Source organism: Mytilus galloprovincialis, chromosome 1, assembly GCF_965363235.1.
Source record: "Mytilus galloprovincialis chromosome 1, xbMytGall1.hap1.1, whole genome shotgun sequence".
Classification (NCBI taxonomy): Eukaryota; Metazoa; Mollusca; class Bivalvia; order Mytilida; family Mytilidae; genus Mytilus; species Mytilus galloprovincialis.
In genome coordinates this window covers 121,555,396-121,573,716 of record NC_134838.1, presented here as the reverse complement: position 1 = coordinate 121,573,716, position 18,321 = coordinate 121,555,396, and the positions used below count along the sequence as shown (strand labels likewise).

Sequence of the window (18,321 nt, the reverse complement as noted above, 5' to 3'; positions counted from 1 at the left end):
CGGTGTTAGTTCACTTCTTAAAAGCTATATATTTTAGAAGGTGGAAGACCTGGATGCTTCATATTTTGTATATAGATGCCTCGTGTTAGGAAGTTTCCGTCAGTCACATGTCCAATGTCCTTGACCTCATTTTCATGGTTCAGTGACCACTTGAAAAAAAAGTTCAGAATTTTTGTAACGTTGAATTCTCTCTTATTATAAGTAATAGGATAACTATATTTGGTATGTGCGTACCTTGCAAGGTCCTCATGCCCGTCAGACAGTTTTCACTTGACCTCGACCTCATTTCATGGATCAGTGAACAAGGTTAAGTTTTGGTGGTCAAGTCCATATCTCAGATACTATAAGCAATAGGGCTAGTATATTTGGTGTATGGAAGGACTGGAAGGTGTACATGTCCAACTGGCAGGTGTCATCTGACCTTGACCTCATTTTCATGGTTCAGTGGTTATAGTTAAGTTTTTGTGTTTTGGTCTGTTTTTCTCATACTTTATGCAATAGGTCTACTATATTTGTTGTATGGAATGATTGTAAGGTGTACATGTCTAGCAGGCAGATGTCATCTGACCTTGACCTCATTTTCATGGTTCAGTGGTCAAAGTTAAGTTTTTAAGTTTTGATCTTTTTATCTAATATTATATGTCAAAGGTCAACTATATTTGGTGTATGGAAATATATTATGATCTATATGTCAGTCCCGCAGGTTTTATTTGACCATGACCTCAATTGCATGGTTCATTGGACAGTGTTAAGTTTTTGTGTTTTGGTCTATTTTTCTTAAACTATAAGTAATAGGTCAACTATATTTGTTGTATGGAAGCATTGTTAGCTGTACATGTCTGCCTGGCATGGTTCATCTGACCTTGACCTCATTTTCATGGTTCATTGGTCTTTGTTTAACTATCTTGTTTAATGTTAAGTTTATGTGACAGTTGTAATAACGCTTTATACTTAGGACTATCAACATAATATCAATGATTAGTAAAGAAGGCGAGACATTTCAGTGTGTGCACTCTTGTTATTTAAAAAAGTACTTGAGTTCGAATTAAATTCTTAAGATTAAAGATTTACAAATAATATATTATCTATACCGGTAATATGAAAGATTTGAAATTCAAAATTGACTGCATTTTAGAAGATTTCTAATGCAGTTAACATGACTATATTTCTTGTAAAACTCCTAAGATGAGTGATTTGGTTTTTTTTAAATGACTGAAGCTCTTATAAAACCTCTAATAAAAAAAGATATGAGGAAAAATTTTGACTTCATTTCTTTTAAATCTCCTAATATAAGTAATTTTTGTTGTATTTGGAACAAATCATAATGGTTCAAGTACATATAACATGTATACAGCATATCTGTACAGTTATACTCATCTTTGTGTCTGGACTGGGGAATATCCATAACAAATTCAGTAAAAAACATTTTTTTTATTTGAAAAATGCATGCTTGTGTCATCTGCATTTCTGTGTTGAAATAGAAAATAATATTGGTTATTTGGTTGTACTATTGTTGATGAATCATGTTTCTTCATACCAATGCTTTTGTTCCTAATTGGGATACTTTCAGTAATAAATTCTTTGTATTTACAGGTGCTCCTGATCCTACCGCTGGTGCTTCCATTGATGATGATAATAGTTGGCATCTTGATGAAGAGCAGGTTCAAGAACAAGTCCGTTCCTATCTGTCACAAGGAGGATACCTAAATGTCTCAAATCAACTCACATTCATGTTTGCCAAGGTATAAATCAACTCACATTCATGTTTGCCAAGGTATACTTCTGCTTTTATTTTAGAAGTCTAATTGGTAGAATTTACATGGTTGCCAAGGTGGACTGAGATTAATTAAGATCTCTTTGTTAAAGTATTGAAAAAATCTGTGTAAAATGCAAATTAAAAAACTTCCACAACAAAAAATGATATAAATTACAGAAAAAGAAATTAAAACTTAAATTACATAATTTCTTCCTTAAATTGACAAAAGGGAGATAGGCATTCTGTGTGCGTTTCATCTGCATTAGATTCTTGTAATTTCCATTATTTGTCATTTGATTTTGCCTTTAAACTGGCTTGGTGTCTGATCTTATTTAAATTTATGATGAATCAGTAATAAAAATTATACAATTGGTTAAATAGACTTGAGAAATTCAAGATGTTTTGTCAGTTTGTGCAATTCAAGTTCAAATGTCATGAATTACCAAGAAATCTGGACGGACTGTTCATTTTCTTGAATTACAGACTGCTATAAGAATATTTCAAAATAAAATTTCTCTACTGAAATTAGGACTTTGGCCTCACAATTTTGAAATTATAAATTACTCAAAGACTTAGATTAATTATGATGTTGTATTCATTAGGTACGTGAAATGTTGAGAGCCAGAGATTCAAATGGTGCTAGAATGTTAACGTTAATAACAGAACAGTTCTTGGCAGACCCAAGGCTTCAAATGTGGAAATCTCAAGGTCAACAAATGACAGACAAGTGCAGACAACTATGGGATGAATTAGGTAGGTCTTAATCGTTATATAAATAATTGTTGTATAAGCAAGAAAGATCTAAATCCATGGTTGGTATTGTTCCAAAGTAGTTGCCTTTGAAGAGAAATGAGTTAAGATGGCAGAGTTATGTATGTAAATATATGGTTTACAGTTATTTTATAGATTGCCGGTACAACATTTCTGTCATTTTATTCCGGTTTAATTTGCCTTTTCCTGGTTTACTCAACATCTAAAACCTTGTCTGATTATCTCCTTATATACTAAAAATCATCAAGAAGTTTAAAGTCATAAGAAACCTCAAATTAAAAAAAATAATGCATATGTTTTTTTATAACTCAACGGATAGTTTTCATTATAAAACTTATGTACATATACTTTTTCTGAAGAAAATTCTTTAATTTATTCATATTTAGAAGAAGTTTACTTTATTTTAATTGCTTCCGAAGCAATTCCCCCGACATATTTTCAGTATGCAAAGTGACCTCAGTGTGACCCATCTCGTAAAAATCCGGTGATCGCAATACGCATGGATGTCCTTAAAATAAACTATTATCTGAATTTACATGTTAAACACATGCTCAATTTTCATGCTTTTTTGTTGATTTTTTGTCAATTGTTGACAAACAGGTGACAATCGCTAAACTTCGGCTTCAAAACACGAACTTTAATTACCCGCCATATTTTCACAATAACACTGACGGATTGAAAAAAAATTGACGATTATACGAAATTTACACGAAAAAAATGATAAATTCTTGCACAGAAAACTAAGTTTATGATGTTTGTATTCATTGGTTCAAGAATTGGAAGAACATTATTTTTCACCGGTCACTCGTTTCTTATGACTTTAATGAACTTATAAAACTTACACCACTTCTGTATAGAAATAAGAATATCTGGTATGAGTGCCAATGAGACAACTCCCCATTCAAGTCACAATGTATAAAAAGTAAAAAACATTTATAGGCCTAGTAACAGATAAATAAACAATACAAAACTATGAAGAATAAATGTAGAATGACAATTATTTGATGTGTTTTACAGGTGCCTTGTGGGTGTGTGTTGTACTAAACCCAAGTTGTGTACCTTCTGATAAAGACTACTGGCAACAGTTACTAGAACAGTGGTCAATATCATCTGTGTGTCCATTGGAGGACGCTGATATCAGACCTACTAACGATGTGCTCATGTCAAACATGGGTATTAATTCTACCTCAAGTAAGTATAATAGTGAGCATATGTTTTTATGAATCCATGTGAAATTTGATAAGATAACTATATGTGTATTAGATACATCCTGATACTGAAGTCTATGCTGAATGATAATTTTCAATAAATGAGAAGGTGATGGGGGTGTCTTTCAGCAATTGGAACGTATGTTATTAAAAAAACCCATGATAAATGCAGGGTATACAGGGCAAATATATTTTTTGTTGATACTAATTCTTTAGATCTCAATATTTATATGGTTAATAGCGTAATGTACATAAAGTAAGAAAAAAAAACTTTCTATGATACCACATGTGATTTTGTTTGATTAAATGGTGTTTGCTGAATTGTAATATGAACCTAAAATCATTCCTGTTTCTTCTTCAGGACCTTTCTCAAATAGACCAAGAACAATATTCCAAAGAGCAATAGAAGCAAGTAAACTAAAATGGGACGACAAACATTTAAAGAGAATAATAAAAGCTGACATACATACCAACAGTGGTTTGTTGGATATGGATATGGTGGATTATCAGGGTCAGCCTATGTGGAATGGTGAGATTATATGAGCCACTTTTATCACACATAGTAAACACAAATGTTTATGCTGAATTTCACTGGAAAATGTAAAAAGGTTTTAAGAGACAAATTCTCAAGTTTTACAAGAAATTTTACTTTAAATGCTTTCTTGATTTTTTTTTCTGTTTTGAATTTTACCTCATCTGGTTTTGATTCAAAGAAATGATTAGGCAATACCTTTTCTTGTATTAGATTATTTATAACAAACTTTTGTTTGAATGGGTGTAGAGGAATCACTCTCATGTTGTGTCATTGTCTGTATTGTCAAATTCAAGCTTTGTTAATTCTTGAAATTGGGTGGACTGAAATAACCAAACTTACAGATTCCTCTACAAACATGAGGTTGTGCTCTTGCTATTTAAAATTTTGATAGGAGTTATATATGGGGTTTGTGAAACATAAACATGGACTTGACTATTTGTGCTTACATTATTTGAATACGGCAGGTGACGCTCAATTTTCATGGAAGACTTGGTACTCAATATACATAAAATAAATTTTAAATAGAGGTTAGATGCATTTTGCTAATATATGTATGTATTTAACCAAAAATATGTTTTAGAAGAACAGAATAAGAATTTTTTTCATATATTTGAAAAGAACATCAAGACTACTTAATAAATTTTATTTATATATATTGTTTTAACTTTTATAGAACACTTTCCAACTGCATGTGCAAGAGTAGATGCATTACGTTCTCATGGTTACCAAAAAGAATCTCTGCGATTGGCTGTCAGTATTGTCAGAACATTAAAACAACAACAAAAAATTTATCAAGATATGTACAGACATCAAAATGAAGGTATGTTGAACCAGGAAGTAATATAGGGTGGAGGCAGACTCTCTGCCATTGTACATCATTTATCTTGTGTCATTTTACTTCAGTTTGTTTTAATTGATTCTATACAGTTATCCCATTGTTATTCTGTTACACACAATAATTGCAAGTTCAAGCTGTTCTATTTGAATTAAAATGATATACTTAAGTTTTGTGTATGTCATCATATGTTAAAAACAAAATGTTGAAATCTGTTTCCAAATAATTGATATATGACCATATGTTGTTACCTTGTCTGTTTTTAATTTGGTTAAATCATCAGAACTCATCACAACACCTGTTGCTGAAAAGTTAATGAATTATTCTTAAGTTTGACTTCTAATTTTCAGTAACACCTTTTCAAGGTGTGATAAATATACTGGTTTGATATTACAAAATCTTAAGGTGCAAACCTCATCTTAACCATAAACATGTTGATTCAAAGATAAATCAATGAGATACTACTGTTAAAAAAAATCCATCTGTAAAAAAATCTAGGAACAGATCCAAGGCAAGAAATCAAAAAATACTCATATTTCAGAGTGAAAATAAAATAAAAATTATATCTGGCTTGTGAATTTGTAAATTAGCTGCGTCATAGAGGAATCGACATTATGCAAGTGCACGTATGCATGTACATGTACATGTGAAGGACTTTTATTGATTTTGGAACATTCCAATACGAAATGAAAGATGAATCTTGGTTTGTTTTGTCGGTTTCTTATGACAACTCAATTTTTAAACAGTTACAGTTTCCAAAGATTTTTTTTTCAACCTGAATAAGGTTAACAGATGCTTTAATATTCATTTGCATAAACTTGATTTCTAACCGAAGCAGCTCAAATGATAACCCATCTTTTACAGTAGATGTTATGAGGATAAGATTTATATTACAGATCTTCCTAGTACTAGTAAAGGTTGCAGTTCCAAGTTACCAGTAACAAACAACATGGAAGGATGGATAGGCCATGCTTTAGATCCATTAGGAGTATTGTCTGAAACATTAACTGAAGTCTCTATTTCTCATGATACCTCTCATAGAACTGGTTAGTATTAACAAAGTCCTTGTGATTTCAATGTACTACAGTTTCTGAAAAAAGATCTAAGCCATCTGGATTTTTTTTTACCAATCTCATATTAGCCTCTTTCTTTTGTAGCTAAAGGCATTGAAGCCAATCATGGAGATTACAACACATGAATTTTGTACCTTACTTTTTATTTTAATGTTGGTTCTGTTAACTGGCAGTTACTCATACATTTGACTTGCTGGCCTTGTGGTCATAAAACTTTCTAGCATTATTTTTGCAAATACTGGATTTGATGTTTCATGCACATACTCTATTCTTAATGAAGTTTTATGACCAAGGAATCATGTCAGCGGAAATAAACACTTAAAAGGGCGGATTGATTTCTTTATCATATGAGATATATTGAATATTATGCTATTTTGTTTAATATTAGGGAAACAAACAATTTGTCTAGCAATTATTACTGTTTTATAAACCCTGGTTTGTGGTTATAATTACAAATCAAATCTAAAGTTTTACATTTATCATATATTTACCGTTACAATTTTAATGGTTATAAAATTTGAATGGACACTGTACATGTGCTTCATTGCTTAAAAAACGTACACAAATTTATCAAGGATTAAAATTAAAAATTAGAATGAATGTTTTGTTTACTTTTCAGATGTTGTAGTTTCTAGTCTTTTGTTCAATGACGATGGGAATAGTTGCCTTCCTCCACGATACCATCATGTAGCTATACCAGGCAGTCATGATAGAATGGAGTCTTATCTTACCCTAGCTGTTGAAGCTGCCCTTATATGTAAGTCATGTGATCATATCTATAAATAAAATAATTGGGCAAACTTACGGTAAAGTGAGTATACTTAAAGGCTTCCATCTTTTAATTGTAAATGATTTTTAGTAAAATATTAATTAATCATATACTAATATTTTTGAGGGGTTCTTTTTACAAGTACAAATGTATTTTATAAAATCTGTTTTGTGAAAAATTGAAACATCTTTAACCATTTAGAAAAAACTACACTTCAGGTTTAGGACAGCAACGACAAATGCCATCAGGGTTGTATACACAAGAAAAAACTCTTAAACAAGAGGAAAAAGTGATTACAAAATTACAGACTATAGAAAGGGATGCTATGATAAGTGGTGTTTATCAACGCCAGGCAAGATTACTTCTAGAAGGTTAGTACATTGTATAAGGAAGTACCATTGTCTTGTATAAGTGACCATTAATATTCATTATTCATCCTTTGTGTTAATAAATAGAAAATCTTTGACGTAAGATTCAGTATTTATCTTTATTGTGAATAAAAAAAACAAATCTGTGACTCAAGATTCACTAATTTAACTTTAGTAAAAAATAGAAAATGTGTAAGGGTCATTGCATTGTTATTGTTGTTTAACCTTTATGTGTCAAAAATATTTATGACAGTTTTTCAAGCCTTGAGAAGTTGCTAATTACTAAAAACTGGTAAATACTAGTATAGACCAGTCAATGGTCAATAATGGTTAGAATAGGTTGATACAGGTTGTTTTTAGAAAATTCTGAAGGCACATGGCTAAAAGTATCAATCCACATATATCCTGCATCACTAGTCTGTCCTCTTTAATATGAATTACAACACAGAAAAAAATCAATAACGAGAATTGCAAAAACAATTGCCCATTAAATTATTTGTAAATAAAAATGTCTCTTTTTGAGACTAATATGAGAGTCAATGGTCAGAAAGATGATGGCACATGTTTTAGGTGCATAAAAAGGGTCCAATGTTATGAACATTCACGAATTGACACCAGCAACTAACTTGATAACAGCTTTACATTAATTTAATTTGGTATTGTGTTTGCTTGTTATCTTGTTCTTAAATGTATAAATAAGGAATAGCATGTTTAGTTTTCATGTTCATGAGCATCTATGTGTATGATAAAAAGTTTAGAGAAGGATAAGACACAATAATGTAGGACTTTATGTAATAATCCTTGAGTTTTGAATCCTAAAAGTACAACGGGTTTTTAACAGATTTCTTGTTTTTTAGGTGGAAGTAGTTCAGCTTTGGGTATTGGTATACATCCAGAGACATACCCTATGCATACCTTTGCTAAATTTATGTTCAGCTGTTTACAGCCTGTTGATGAGGATTTGGCATATCAGATAGGACTGAGAGCAATGAGGTAAACTTTGATTCATAGTAACGGTTTTTAAATATGAAATTTAATTTGAAATTTGGTATAGAAAAGCAAAAATATTTTAAAGGGACACTAGCTGTCAAATTAATGTTTACTAATTTGACTTAAATTCTCACTTTTTATTTATAGCAATGTAAAACATTTTTCCAAACTATCAAAAGTATAAAATAAACAATTTACAGGCCCATGGTCTCATTAAGATTAAACTTCGTGTCGTGTGAATTTTAGCAATGACGCAATCTAATTAAATTTCGAGTTGACCTCCTATGACCATATAAGCGATGTAAACATAAACATAGATATAAATAGATAAAGCGACTCGTGCAGTTAGATTTTTATAGGTCTACTAAATTTTGTATTGTAGATTAAAAATATATGTTTATAATTGTTTTTTTCTAAATAAGAATGATTTTTGTGGATCGAATCAGTCAATCAAATTATTTACCTTTATTTCACTTTCAATGTTGACATTCTTTTCCTTTAAATAAGCGTACACAGACAATGCATGCATTATTCTATCTTTTTCTACAGGGTTAAATTGGAGTTCACATGAATAAAGGTTTAATGAGGTCGAATAATCACTTGCAAGTGAATAATTCATTATCAATTTTTATTAGCTTAATTTGACAAAATTGAACCATTTTAGCTGCTAAAAGTGAATTATTATTTCACTATTTCACTTTCATTAATGATTGAACAAAAAAAAAAATTCTATAGATTTTTTATATATCTCGTAGCTAGTGCCTCTTTTGTCTCTAATATTTATCTGTCAGTTGCTTCTGTTCTGTGTTTTTCATACAAGACTGTTCACAACATGATGCAACTGATTCCTATTTCTATGATTCGGAATTTCTTTATAAGGATTAATTCACTATCCCATGTATATGTCGTGTACATGTTGCGATTTTGTACAGGTTATAACATGTACAAAAATATTGTACATATTATAACTTGTATAATGCAAAAATACAAGTTATAACATGTACAAAAGTACCTCGTACATGTTATAACCTGTACAAAATATTGCTTAAAAATGGTTTTAACTTGTACAAAATCGAAAAATAAGGATATGTTTCTATTATTGCAACAGATGTTATTGACCTCAATAGTATTTTCATAACGTTTTTATTATTCCTTCATGATAGTGTGTTTTGTCCTTTTTTGATACAGTTAATATCCAGGGTCGGTATTACGAAGCATTCCTAAGACTTGTCATAAGATATATCTTAGGACATGTCTTATGATCCTCTTATGACTATCTATGGACATATCTTTATTTGATGACTTATAATTGTGAGTGTCCACTTTGAGGGCAATAGTAAAATACTTTCAATCTAGTTCACACTAAAAGACACAAGAGGATAACCAGGACAGATGTGTCTAGAAATAAAATTGGGAATGGAAATGGGGTATGTGTCTAAAAGACAACAACCAGACCATGGAGCAGACGACATCCAAAGGACACAAATACATGCTTTCAAAGTAGAGGATGTATATTTAAAACATCAAATGACATCAGCCTCATGCAATGATCTTATAGTTTATATAAAAAAAATAATTATAAATTTACATAAGTCATGCTGAAGGCCAAAAATGTTAAAGAGTAGATCCAAAGATATTGATAATGAACCGTGGTCCAATGAAAACTATTTCAGCTCTCTTTTGCTTTTACAGAGTAAGCATATAAGACATTGTCTGTGCATGCTATAAAACGATATGGAGGAGTATTACCCAAAATTTTAAGGCATCGTTCTTAAAAATTTTGGAAGAATTAAATTACTAGTATCTAATGTAATTGTCATTGAGGAAATGCAAGCTTTTAGTAAATAGTGTCACACTTATTTAAGCCACAATGGACTACATAAAACATACAATTACATGAAAACATATTTTGCCAACATAAGTCATAAAACATATATTTCTGAAACTTTTTGATCATTGTCCTCTACAGAAAAAGACACGTTCTGGCCTATTTATTGTTGTTCTTTATGCATTGGTGAATTTAGATGTATATTTTACTTCATTAAGATTTATCTTAAATTTTGTACAAGTTAAAACCATTTTTAAGCAATATTTTGTACAGGTTATAACATGTATGAGTTACTTTTGTACATTTTATAACTTGTATTTTTGCATTATACAAGTTATAACATGTACAATATTTTTGTGCATGTTATAACCTGTACAAAATCGCAACTTGTACACAACATATAGATACATAATGAGGAATTTGCTTTTCTGACAAACAAAATTAAAACATGGGGTACAAACTGATTGAATAAAAGATCCTTTTTATCAAGCAAGGTATATAGCATTGAATGTTTTATGGGTGTTTTCAGAAAGGCTTAAATTAAAATACATTACACACCAAAGAGTTCAATTTTAACCACCCATTAATGATAGCAAGGCAAAATATCAGATTTAAGGTAATGTTAAAATGTAAGATCAAATTGATGAAGCCTCCTTTTGTTTCATATTGCCAATGAGCTTTTACATTTAGATAATGACTTCTTTTTTGTTTCAGGCTTCCGGTGTTGGAAGATACAGATGAAACAGATGATGGCATGAATAACATTGCTTCTTCTACATCATTGACACGCTTTCCACGCTGGTTTATCTTAGCTCATGTTGAAGGTCAACAATGTGACCTTGGGTGTACATTGTTAGCTGCTGCTAAAGGTAACTTATTATAAGATGAATCTATCTGTTCTCTTTATCACTGGAGTTAAGGAAACAACAACCAATCAATACAATTATGGACAAGGGAGATAACTCAATTCAAAATATTTCCTGTTTCTATATCTTGTACAATGCAATGCTTAACTTTATGTTCTCAATGCAAAATGACACAATATGTGTGCCTCAGTGTTCACAAGCACTTTGTTAGTACACTGTTTCTATCTTTTATAAAGGAATTTATAATACCTTGTTTATTGCAGGTAATATAATGCGACTGAAAACTGTACTAGAAGTTGCACAAAGACATATCCACAGTTCTTCACAGTTGTTCAAACTAGCTCAGGATGTGTTCAAAATAGCAACCCCACCTGATACACAGAAACATATGCCTCTTTTAAATGCTGCATTTGAACTTGGGCTTCAGGTATGATTTATTAAGATTGTTATAATGGCAAAATTAATTTTGTTACTAGATTAAATGTACTTCTTTATAATAATAAGGAGATGGGGTATGATTGCCAATGACAGAACTATCCACCAAACTTAAATCAAGTGTATGTAAGCAATTAGATCTAGAGGCAACCATACTTTACCTGTAACATGGGATTTAAAATGTATATCAAGATTTCATAATTATACCAATTGTAACGCTACTAAGTGAAAAGGAGAAATGACGACAGAACATGTTAATTTGGTATAAAGTTCTGGAGTAACTTTCCAAATGATTTCATTTCAATATTATAGAAATCATTTTAATAAGTTTAACAAAAAAAGAAATCATTTTAACCCTTATGTTGATGTTGATATACAGTTATTTATACAATAGCCCATAGGTTTTAACTGAAGTATTTTATAGAAAGTTTGCACAGCTTGTGTATTTGTTTACCAGCTAAAATAGAAAACAAAATTTCTTTATAGTTCTCACTACAGTTTTCAACTTTTTCTACAATATCTAAGTTTTTAAAAAAAATTACAGAAAAAACAAGAAATTACATTATATTGCTAACTGATGATATTTATATGACTTTTGTTAAAGTATATGTAATTAGATGATTAATTATACATTGCAGGTGATGAAAATGACATTAATGACAATGAACTGGAGACGACGAGAAATGGTACGGTGGCTAGTCACATGTGCAACAGAGGTCGGAGTTCAGGCTCTTGTGTCCATTATGCAGAACTGGTTTTCATTATTCCAGCCAATAGAGGCAACTGAAATGGTTGCTACGACAATCATGTCTCATTCTACTATGCTTCAACTTCATCTTAATTATCACCAACAAGAAGACCTGGCTAGTCATGCCAGAAATCTTGCTTTGCAATGTGCCAACAAAGACCCTCAAAATTGTGCTTTGTGTGCACTCACACTGTGTGAGAAAAACCCAATATCATTTGAGACAGCTTATCAAATAGTGATTGACGCTGCTACTCATATCATGAACTCCAGTCAGTTGTTCAGGATAGCTCGGTACATGGAGTTACGAGGCTATCCAAACAGAGCATACAAACTGACTTTACTTGCCATGAAAAATCTTCACCTAGCTTATAATCAAGACACTCATCCTGCAATAAATGACATTCACTGGGCATGTGCACTAAGTCATTCTCTTGGAAAAAATGAACTTGCCAGTATGATTCCTCTCTTAGTAGATAGTGTCCAGTGTGCTACAGTATTGTCCGACATTTTACGAAGGTGTACATTAACGGCGCCAGGTTTGGGAACATCTGACGTCAAAAGGAGGACAATGAAATTGTTGTCGTATGACAAAAATCCATTAAGACAATTAATGGAGGCTACTATTCGATCGTACATCAACACTACACATTACAAATTGACTCATATTAGCCCGAGACATTATGGAGATTTCATTGATTTTCTTAGTAAAGCCAGAGAGACATTTTTGTTAGCTCAGGATGGGCATATTGAGTTTGCTCAGTTGATTGAGAACATGAAACTTGTTTACAAAGGAAAAAAGAAATTAATGTACTTGATAAAAGAAAGATTTGGCTTATAATAATAAGTACATTGATGAGCGGGACCAAGACAGCGGAATTATACCTCGATTTTCTGTGATCCGGTGACCACGCCCTAGGCAATCACCTTAGTAATGTGCTTTATGTTAGCCTCTTTTTCAAAATGTCTTTAAGTGCTAAGTTTTCATAAAATGAGTATTTTTCTATTTATTTATTTATAAAGAAATGTGAATTACTGTAGTCTGGATATATTTGTCATTTTAGGCAGATTACAAATTTTTGTCTTGTTCTGCTTAATTTGTCCGGTCATTGAAAAAAATGTTGTAATGTTTACATATCTATATATTATACAAACAATACATTGGGGATTCATATGAAAGTTTTCTTGGTGTTCCTAAATTAAGGAATCCCAATGACTTATTTTGGCAGAAAGAAAAGTTGAAATGCAATTTTGCTGATCTGTTATTGCAATTTTATACACATTATGATGCAAGACTAATGTATTTATTCTATTTATTATGAGGCTAGCATATTTCACTATAGTTTACAAAATAGATGATAAAAAAGATCTTATTTATTATATGTTTATAAGCCATTAGATGTTGCCAAAATATCTTTATAAAAGAGAAATATTTTCAGAGATTGGCCATAATATTCAAAATATGTGTATTTGTGTCTGTATGTGTGTTTTGTGTTGTATATTTTTGTTACTGATTGTGGGAATTTCAAGATATTTATTTTATAGTTCAGCATGTATTTGTTATGTTACTGGTTTGGGAATGATACTTTGATAATTTAATTTTGGATGTAACGCGTCTTCTGATTGGCTGACGTTATTTTGTTATGAGCCCATAGACATAATTTAGTCATGTGACGGTGACGTCATCAACGTTTTTTCATGGTTTTCTACGGTTTAAAATGGAATTTAGAATTAAATTATAAGAAATGACTGTAATATTTTATCTGTCTATTCGAAATAACATAAAAAATGTGGTGCACACTGTTAAATAACCCGCTACGCGCGTTATTCAGTGTGCACCAAATTTTTTATGTTATTTCTTCATAGACAGAAAAAATATTACAGTCATTCCTTAATTAACTTTATTTCATTGTAGTGAACATAAAGGCATTATAAAAAAATTGGGATTTAAGTGAGCAAGATCTTTGAAGGTTAATCCTGAATAATCTATAACAAGAAGATTTGTGTTTTTAAAAATATTTTTCTAGGATCTGAAAATTAAAATTATAAAAGGGTTTAAAAAATCACAAATAGTATAGTTGATATGACTTTTAAAAGTATTATTGTTAAGAAATTCCCACATTATATATAATTTGAGAAATGGTGCTAAGATATTTATATTGAGTTATCAGATAAGTTATGTTTGTTTTACTTGATTTTATGCATTTATTTCAGGAAAACAATTGTTGTCATGTCTCAGATTATTGTCTCCCTAGTTTCTACATTACCTCACACTTCATTCATCCAATCATTGTGTAGTTTAGGAATTACCTCTTATTGTCAGCCAATCAACAGATAATTTAGAATATCCAATCACAATCATGTTCACAAATGAAGTTGTACATTTTTTCAGGACAGAATTTTACAGTATATCCGCAATCATCAGATTCATACACATTTTCTGATTTGTGCGAAGACAAAATTTATAATTTTATACAATAATAGGATGAAACATATTAAGGGCATTAATTAAACCATCTTAAAAGATGACATATTAAGGAATAATAAACTGTATCCTACTCTTTTGATCGTTACAATGTATTTATTTGACTAGTGGTTTGATTTTAGACCTATAAAATATCTTACCATTAAATATCAATGTTTTCAATATATTTATTTCAAGAGTTTTTTCCCTCATTTTACTGAAGTACAAGTAATTATGTTGTCCAAACAATCTGTTGTTTTTTTACTGTTTTTGTTTTGTAAAGATTGAATCTCATCCCATTGGTCCAACTTCCAATCATTTAAATACATTCTTATTTACAAATCATTCAGTTTTATACACCCCTTGATTTTAACACACAAATCAAATATATTTGTTTTAAGCTTTAAAATAATTATCAGACAATTTTAAAAAGCTATGCATGTCATCCATTTATCAAAGATCAAAAGTATTAGTTTGCAAGCAAATTAAAACAAATATTGAGAGGAATTTGACAATAATGTCAAAGTAGTAAAGCGAACATTATATAAAAGGGTTTGATTTGTAGCATTTTGTTTGTTCAGGAAAGATCATTCCATTCATTCATTATATATGCAAAATAAAGCAATAACATAATTGTGCAATAATTTACATATCATAGAGCTGAAATTATGACTTAATGTAATCTGATTTATAAGCTTGTCACCCTTCTTCACTGGTCTGTATATTTGATTGTTTCTGTGCTGTTTAATTATGATAGGATGTTCTTGATATATTGAATCTCATTTATTTACACACATATTGATACAAACAATCAAAAATTTTATTCAAGATTTAAGATCATCTGGATCATGATTTTTGTAAAAATAATTAAAAAGTTAGGATCTTAAATACTATTTTATATGATTTAAATATCCTGTTTACCGATTTATAAAATTCAGTATTTCATATTATATTGTGACAAGTATATAAATTTGATATATATTAAGTTATTTTTTTAATTTCAGCTGTATATGCAATTTCATATTGGTACAAATTAGTTGGTAGTATGACCTTTTTTTAATCAAAGTTCTGGCTGTAAATAACTTTTGTAGTTCCATTCAGCTTAGAAAAACAACATTTCCTCAGCATTTCACAAGATAGCTTTAATGAAGCACAGTTATAAAAGAAAAGATATTTCATGATTTTGATTTATTTATATTTGTTAGAGTAAAGTACATTTTGTATGAGCAATCTAACTATCTTTTTGGATGGTTTGCAGATATAACTTGAAAATTGAATCCTATTATTTTCTATTTAAAAGAAATTTTCCATACTTATCGTGAGTTTAAGAAAACATTACGGTAATTGTTTTTTTATCCAATATCAGGCCTCAAGTTTGTCGTCATCATGTGATTGGTTAGTGCTTTATTTATAGTTTAGACATCTAGTCTTTGATCATGTCATGTACATTTTCAGTGGCAATCAGCCAATAAACAAATTGTCTATGGAAAACATTTCTATTCAGTAAAAAATTTATAGAAATATTTGTTGTTTATTTATTTACTGATCATTCACAATGCAGTTGAAATCTGCTAGAGACTACAAAATATGTACTCCATGTCGTCTGCTGGACTGCAAAAACAAACCACAAAATGTTGTAAATATGACAATTTACTTTGGTAAATGTAATAAAATGTTGATTAAAAATTTTAAAAAATACAGAAAAAAGGTGAAGTATACCAAAGGAACATTTAAACTACAACACCATGGCAAAAAAAGATGTACCAAACAAGTATACAAAACACATCATAAAAAACTAAGAGCATCACAAACTCTACCAAAAGCAGGAATCGGTCTCAGGTGTTCTAAAAGACAGAGCAACACAAACTCTACCAAAAGCAGGAATGGATCTCAGGTGTTCTAAAAGACAGAGCAACACAAACTCTACCAAAAGCAGGAATGGATCTCAGGTGTTCTAAAAGGGTAAGCAGATCCTAGATGACCCGTCTTTTACAAGAGGATATTCTGGTAAAGTGATGGACTTTTTTAATTGATTTGTCAAGTCTGGTTGAAAAAAGGTAAGACTTGTGCATGCTGGTTCTCCCAGCAGTCTACAATGTATTAGTGGTAGGTCAATATTATAAGGTATGCAATGTAGTAACATTTGCACATCTTATTTCCATTGAGAATGTTTTGTCCTGCCCTTTGGTCATGGTCTATTGAAAATGAAACTTTTTCTTATTTAACATGATGTGAAGTCTGTGGTTAGGTATGTTAAAGGAACAAAATACATGAAGTGGTAAATCAATGAAAAATGAAATTTGATATGTTGATGTAGTAGTATACTGTATAATAACAAAAATACCAAGCTCAGAAGGTCCTTAAGCAATTGGCAAAATTGAAAGCTCAAACACATCAAACAAATGGAACACAACTGACATATTCCTGATGTAGAAAATAGTGGATTAAACCCTGGTTTTATAGCTAGTGAAACCTCTCACTTGTATGACTCACATAAAATTCAATTATATTGACAATGTGTGAACAAAATGCAAAAGTATATGCAAGTCCATTTTCCACAGAGATAATATAGCCACACTCTCATCATGGATCATTGATTGAAACTTTTGCATAGGTTATGTTAAAGGTGATGTTTAGGTTAGGCTAAAGCTTTAAGGGAACCATTTGTGATTAGTCTGATCATGATAGGAGTTTTTAACGACAGTGACTGGCTATACATCCCTTACACAGTCTGTGAGTATTTGGTATACAATTTTGTAAGCAATGACAATTGTCATTGTGAAAGAGGTTATTTGGCCCTGCACCATGATTAATGGATGATTGACTTTGAAACTTTTGCATCCTTAAGTCTGTGTTTAGGTCAGTGCAAAAAAAACTACATATTATGGTTTGAATGTTTGGTGGTTAACACCACTTTCACCACTATTGGCTATGCTATGGTGGTCATTATTATTGGTGAAGGAAACTGGAGAAAAGGAGGACCTGGACAGGAAAATGAACTATCCTAGTCAAATATAGGATAGTTTATGAATCTTATAAATTTTTCAAAAACTGCAGACTGTATTGTATGTATATGTTAACTGGAAGAAAAACTAAGTCCATTTATAAGTAAAATACGAAAAAATAGAATTTTTTTTTCACAAAATTTTCTTCTGGATACTATCTTATGATCAGCAATAAGCTTCGGTCCAAGTTTGGTACAAATCCAGGATAGTTTAAGATTGTTGTGAAAATTTTAAAAACTTTAATCACAGAGTGAATGTAATGTTTCCTGGCAGAAAAACTAAGTCCATTTATAAGTAAAATAGTAAGATAAAGTAACAAATGCTGACTACATATCACTAATTTTTTTTGTGGCACATATAAATATGAGGTTGGGATTGGTTTAACACTGTCACTTGATGACCCCTATGGATCTGCAGGGGGTTAATAATTTCCTACAGGGTTCATGATGTCACGTCTACTGTTAATGATGACTTCATCTACTGGTGTTGTTGTATTTCATTGTTTATTGCTCTACAAAAGGATGGAGAACAAGAATGTGTCCAAAGTACACGGATGTCCCACTCGCACTATCATTTTCCATGTTCAATGGACTGTGAAATTGGGTAATAATCTAATTTGGCAGTAAAATTAGAAAGATTATACTATAGGGAACATATGTACTAAGTTTCAAGT

At 30.8% G+C, this 18,321-nt stretch overlaps 1 protein-coding gene across 2 annotated transcripts in view; it reads left to right on the top strand.

The window, feature by feature from the left end:
• Positions 1–16,166, top strand: part of LOC143055854 (zinc finger SWIM domain-containing protein 5-like) — a 34,842-nt gene extending 18,676 nt beyond the window's left edge. Inside the window, exons 5-16 of one of the 2 annotated variants that reach the window (XM_076228909.1) lie at positions 1,594–1,742; positions 2,359–2,509; positions 3,545–3,718; positions 4,097–4,264; positions 4,944–5,090; positions 6,002–6,151; positions 6,798–6,935; positions 7,166–7,318; positions 8,173–8,308; positions 10,848–11,002; positions 11,263–11,426; positions 12,073–16,166. In XM_076228909.1, coding sequence (XP_076085024.1) covers positions 1,594–1,742; positions 2,359–2,509; positions 3,545–3,718; positions 4,097–4,264; positions 4,944–5,090; positions 6,002–6,151; positions 6,798–6,935; positions 7,166–7,318; positions 8,173–8,308; positions 10,848–11,002; positions 11,263–11,426; positions 12,073–13,020 — 2,633 coding nt within the window. In that variant the 3' untranslated portion in view covers positions 13,021–16,166. Of the gene's footprint in view, positions 1–1,593; positions 1,775–2,358; positions 2,510–3,544; positions 3,719–4,096; positions 4,265–4,943; positions 5,091–6,001; positions 6,152–6,797; positions 6,936–7,165; positions 7,319–8,172; positions 8,309–10,847; positions 11,003–11,262; positions 11,427–12,072 lie in introns of those variants that run through there. The other variant, XM_076228915.1, reaches the window with a different exon arrangement.
• Positions 16,167–18,321: the final 2,155 nt, after the last annotated feature.